The 6,264-nt window shown below is 35.8% G+C and overlaps 1 protein-coding gene across 1 annotated transcript in view; it reads left to right on the top strand.

The window, feature by feature from the left end:
- The first annotated feature begins 247 nt into the window (after positions 1–247).
- LOC114661741 (voltage-dependent calcium channel subunit alpha-2/delta-1) overlaps positions 248–6,264 on the top strand; it is a 754,616-nt gene continuing 748,599 nt past the window's right edge. The window contains 1 exon segment of the mRNA XM_051920004.1: positions 248–633. Within this exon segment, the coding sequence (XP_051775964.1) occupies positions 539–633 (95 nt within the window). The 5' untranslated portion in view covers positions 248–538.

The following is a 6,264-nucleotide window of genomic DNA, read 5'->3' as shown; positions in this document are numbered from 1 at the left end:
CTAGAACGCGCCGGGCACAATGAAAAGATCCTGCAGCTTTAAGTTTACAGCGATTTCGCATAGGGAGGTCTGGTTGTATATTTGATCGGAGGCAGTGGGAGAAATCGAGATGAACAGCTGCTGAGTTGGTGAGTTCTCTCACTCCTTGTATGGAAAGGCAGTACAAGATCATCATCAAGAGAGGGCTGCGCGACGCGCTCGAGAATCAAGGCGGGGGGGTTCGGGGGTGTGTCTGATCGGGAGGGTCGACTCTGGCTTTTCTCTCCTGTACGACAGGGAGGAGGAGACGCAAACACCATTCTCCAAATCTACAACCAAAAAAAAAAAAAAAAAACCAAAAGATAGGAACAACACAACTAAACAAACAAGCCCACAACAAATAAAGCGACAGAGCTCTGATGGCGGCTCATCAGATTAGCTAGCACTGTTATCTAGCTAAGTGTGACTAGTACCAGCTGCCAGATTGAAACTGTTTGTCTTTCAGTATCCACCGCGAGATCGGGAGCTTTTCGGAAGCTGTGCATTTACCTTTTGAAGGATGTATACCTCCTGGATAACCGTCTTAATTATGATAGTTTCTCTGTCTGTAACGAGCAGTCCTTCTGCGGGAGAACACTTTCCTTCGCAACAAACGTAAGTAAAGCGAGTTGCGGGTTTATTTCAAGCACATGGAGTGCTTCTCAACTGTCTGTCATTGACTTGTCACTCCGATTGTTGCGCTCGGGTTAACGGAAGGGTTTACTTGCGCACTTGTTACAATGCTCACTGTGTATCTGTGTGTTTAGTTTCCGTTACGGTACAAGCGGCTCACGCACCGTTATTCCTGTTGAAACTGAAGTGTTTACACCTGATCAGTTTGTATCCTTTTTCACTTTGTGCGAGTCGGACAGATCCATTGGATGTATACAGTGATGTATTTCAGGTCAGAGCATAAGGAAGTGTATTCCTTCAAGCAAATGGCCAATAAAAGAAAAACTTTTGTAACTTGTTCGGATAATCATACTAAAACGGGCAATTACGGGTGTTATTTTTGGAAAGCTACTGCTAAGTCCACCGAAATGTATCATTATTATTAGTAGTAGTAGTAAAAGAAGTATTATTATTATTAAGTCCATATGAACGGATCATAACGGCAGATCGTCATGTACTGTAATAAATTCAGCAATTACAAGTAGTGTGACTGACAGATGCCACGTGTAAACTAATTCATCTGGAAACACAACATCAGCTAGGCCGGGGAGTGTCATTGACTATACATTAAAAACGAGAGGAGCCTTTGCACATTTATTGGAAACAAGTCATAGAAACAGAGGCCTATCACACCAAATCGTTGTAACAATATCTATGTACTGATACGTTTTTATATGAAGCAGACAATATGTTGATATTCTTCACAGAACAATTATTTTTAATATTAAGTAGCATTTAAGTAGTTTTCTTTTAGGAAGAATGCAAGATCGCACGACTGTGTTATATAATTTGAAAAACAGTGCAGAATTCATATACATATGTCATTCTGCATGTGTGTTTTTATATATTAGAAACAATATTCACAAAACAATGATTTAATGGGTACGATTAGGCTTGATATGAATTCATGTGTACAGTTACTAGAGCCTATAACAGGTGACCAGATAGATACATAGATAGATATTGAAATTGTTATGTAGGCATTTACTGCACAGGCACGAGTAACTGTGACAGTAAGACACTTTTTATAAAGGCATTGTGATGTAAGGGTAAGTACAAAATCAGTTAAACAAAGATTAATTTAATATAATACATGGATTTTTTAATGATGTTTATAATTCACAGCTTTGTGGGGATATTACTTGACACGCGTGCTGAATATTAGTGCAGGGTACTGTTTCTTGAATGAAAAAATATTTATTGGTACAATAAAGATTGTATCCGTCGCCATTAAGACTGTAACATTACAGCATATGAAAGGACTTTTTTACTTAATGAAACTGAACTTTCACTGTTGTGAAGAACAATTGTAAAGACAGCGTAGAATGCGCTTTAGCTATATAGAATGTTTTGTAAACGAATATAATGTTTCATTTATGTCAGAAAAACATGAGACAAAAATAAGTTGAAATGCTGGATGCCAACTGTGTCCACAGAGTACTCCTATATGAATAACCCAACAGATCTCGGTATAATAGATAAGCCTACATTTTGCCAGGGGATATTCTAAGGGGGAATATTAATAATTCATCAGATATGCAGACTGCTATACAAGCGCGTAACTGCATTTAGCATTCAAGTATTTTCACGAGTGATTTTTCTGTATTTTATTTTGTTTAAAGAAATAGACAGCTATTAAAAATGGTTTCCACGTTAAAGGAAAATAAAGGATTTAACTCGCAGAAGGCTATATCATAAATGAAGTCATATGAACGGAGGGAGTACACAGATTCTTGGGATTGGGTGGAGATCCATTGTTCCCTTACTTAAATCACATGATTTAATATTAAGTTCTCGTAGTCGTTGTTTTATTATTATTTTTTCCAGTTATGCATTTTTTTCCTTTTTTTTTTTGTATTGGTTTCTTCTTAACGCAGGATACAAAAGCTGTAGAAGTCGAACAATTAAAAAAAATTGCTGAGCGCTTACTGGAAAACCGCAAATGTTTGTTGCAGTAGGCAACGATTTGTAAATAATGCTTAATTTTCTTTCTTTATGCATGTGGGAAAACAGCAGCCGACAACTGTATGCTATCACTGATCCATTGTATATTCAATTGAATATAATAATAATAATAATAATAATAATAATAATAATTAGACTGGCAGCATGCTGTATTTTGTACAATCTGAAATGATGAGTTAGGCTGCTCTCAGGTGTTGCCTTTTGTTGAGGGACTCTGAGCTGAGGAGGCCGCCTCAGTGCTCTTGTGTTCGTTAGGAGTGGCGGGTGTGTGATCTTCTTAGGGAATATTTCAGGTAAAGTTAAGGGTCAGAATTTTAAAAGAAACGTTCGTTTATGTGCAACCAATGAATAAAACGTCATTAAACGTACATTTCCAGCACACAGGGGCATCAGATTGCTGGCTAGAGGAAAATAAACACATCAGCGATTTAGCCACACGATAATGAAAGAGTATCACCAGTGTACATATCTGGAGCGCCTTGTTTTGGTTTCACTTTACCTGTATATATAAATATATATATATATATATATATATATATATATATATATATATATATATATATATATATATATATATATATACGTACTTCCAGAACCATCGTTTCACACATAAGAAATCCATGCAGAAAATATCAACATGCTTTGAAAACTAAAGGTATTAATTCTTTAGATTAGAAGGCCAATTAGGAATCTATTAAGTAGACAGTCAAAAAAGCTAAACCGAGACAGCGGACATCCCACTTTTGCCCAAGTCAATAAGCTTATGTTCGTAAAGGCTCAATGGTTTATTGATGGTAATCGGGTGTAAGAAGCATTCAAACCCACATTAAAGGTTAGAAAAAAACAATAATTTTCCACCACACGAGCTTCTCAATGACTGATTAATGTATTAATAAATTCATTATTTAATAAATGAATGTATAATATCGCACGAAAAATATTGACTTTGTCTGTCCACCCCTTTATTCAGATGAGCAAAACGCTTATTTATAACTGCTTTACACGTTTTAAGTTTTCAGTTGTTTATTTAAGGTAAGAAATAGGACTTATTTTGGTATTGTATTTGTTTTTCTCTTTATAAATACACTATATATTTTACAACACTGACATATTCAGTTATGTTTAAGATGTACAGTAAGACAATTAATTTGGGTTACTCATTTATAGCACCATATCCATCCATGTAACTAATAAAGGGTGGATGGATTTAAAAACAACTTCACCCTCTCTCCCCCCAAACAAAAATGCAAATCATTCGGAAGAGTTCCATTAAGTTCGCGATTTAAGCCTTGATGAAAGGGTTAGGGAGTGAACCTGTTGCACTGATCAGAGCAGTTAGTGTTACTGCATTGACGACGGATGATTTGATGATCATCACGATGGCTTCGGTTCAAATTGACATATGGGCGGGCGAGAGTTCTAATTGATAATAATAATAATAATAATAAATTTTATTAGACACACCTTAAATGATAAAAACGGAGGTTCACATCTACACATTAAATCAACACTGGGTGCGTAGGAGAGAGGGAAACTTCGTTATTTATGCACACAAACACACGTACAAGACCATTAAGTCCAATTTAAATTCGCTCCTTTCCCGAAATCTGTCTGGGCAGCGATGGCCGCAGAACGGGAACCAGCCCTGCAGAGGGCGCCAGTCCATCGTAGGGTACGCTGACGCATACACACACTTGTAGATGGTGGTCTCAATACAATTTCATATTTCATTTATGACTGGGCAGTTGTTTTCATGTGTCAGTCCACGCCATCCTTGAAGCGTACATGTTAGTGTTAGTTGCATTAAAACCTAAATGCAAGGGACGTTGATTAAAAAAAAAAAAAAGTTATGTGCTTAGTTATACCGTTATACCGGAGGCAAAAATGAAATAAATCAGCTTTCCAAAACGTCTGTCTTACCTTTTCTTTTTAAAGACAGTACTGCAATTAACTCTGCAGCCCACTGCTAAGTTTTTTTTGCCGTATTTATGTTTTATGTCGTAGTTTCTGTATTTATTTATTTAATATATTTAATAGTTTTTCTGTTTTTAACACCAACTACAAGACTTACGCATTTAATTCCTTTCTCTCACTCTCTGTTTTGGATCTGAAAGACAAAGTAAACCCGCCTGGGATTTTTACCTTACGATATGAACTTAATGACGTCTTCTTGTGTGTATTTGATTATCTTAAGACCCACAGTTCTTCTTTCGCTGCGACCACTCTTAATTACCAAATACCTGAGGCCTCCTTTTAATACACATTCTCCCCGAACCATTGCAATGCGGTTTGAGAAATGTGCTAATAACCTCATCATCTTTTCATGGCTACTTCTAATATGAGATGAGAAGGAGCAGCTGGCTGGCAGGTCTTTTGTTTTAATTCCAGATTAAGTTGTTGCGCTTGTTAGTGTGACTAGATTGTGATCAAGGTTAAAACCCAGCCTCAGGCACATTACCTAATCCAGTCATTGGGGTGTTCTATAATTTACACTAAGTCAGAAAATACAGTTGTTAGCATGCTAAAATCTTATTAAGTGAACAGTGTGTGATAACACTTTGTATTGTATTGTATTAGGGGCTGAAAGCTTTAATTCTAAAGATTTCATTTCTTTTCTTGTCCTTTATAATGTATTTGTGAAAGCCCAACTATAACGTAATGGTAATATAGTAAAGGTGTCTTAGGTCATTCGTTTTATTAAATCATTCATTAAGTCATTCTTATGATTACTTTTTAAAATGTAATGCCAGAATGTCTATTGCATTTTGTTAATAATTTTGTTAAGATGTAGAGAGATGCAGCTGAAATTAACTTAAGAAACATCACTGTCAGGTTTTAGACCTTGAATTACAGTAATATTAAGGATGTTTAAGGATCTCTTGAGCTCTCCTTAAATGCAACTACAAGACCAAGAAAATGAAAGGACAAAGGAAAAAAGTGTTTTTAATGTGTGCTACTTTTGGTGGTTTTATATATCAAATTCAAGCCATTGTATGCTCACTATTTAAATTGAGTTTTGAAATGCTTTGCTGCATTATAATGTATTCCAATTAAATCATTTACACACATTTTTCATTTTAATTTGAATTGTGAGTTTAAACTTTGAAAAACTAAATTATTAAATACTTAATTAATATACAAGTACATGTAAGAACAAATACGTACACTACACACAAGCAGACAGACCCCCTCACACACACACACACACACACGCACACACACACACACATACACATACATATATAAGCCCCAAGGTCCATCTTAAAGAGATAGCAGTCTGCCCAATGCTAACAGAAGAGTACCTCATAACCTGCCAGAATATCAGAGTCACAATGTTTAATCTTCAGAATATATCAGACATTGTTCTTATTCCTTTATATGAATGCACTCTCACAACATTATTTAACATAACATTTTGAAATCCACTTTATCCATTTCATGGATATAGATATGCCATAGCCTATCCTGGCAGCACTAAGAACAAGTATAGGTACAAGGTATAGGACCCACACAAGCAAATATGTGCACATATTGTCACAGTTGACCAATATGAAACTACCAGTTAACCTAACTAGCATATTTCTGTGGATGTAGGATATTGGAGAAAAC

The sequence above is a fragment of the Erpetoichthys calabaricus genome, chromosome 1, assembly GCF_900747795.2.
Source record: "Erpetoichthys calabaricus chromosome 1, fErpCal1.3, whole genome shotgun sequence".
NCBI classification, from domain to species: domain Eukaryota; kingdom Metazoa; phylum Chordata; class Cladistia; order Polypteriformes; family Polypteridae; genus Erpetoichthys; species Erpetoichthys calabaricus.
This window is presented reverse-complemented; position numbering and strand designations above follow the sequence as displayed.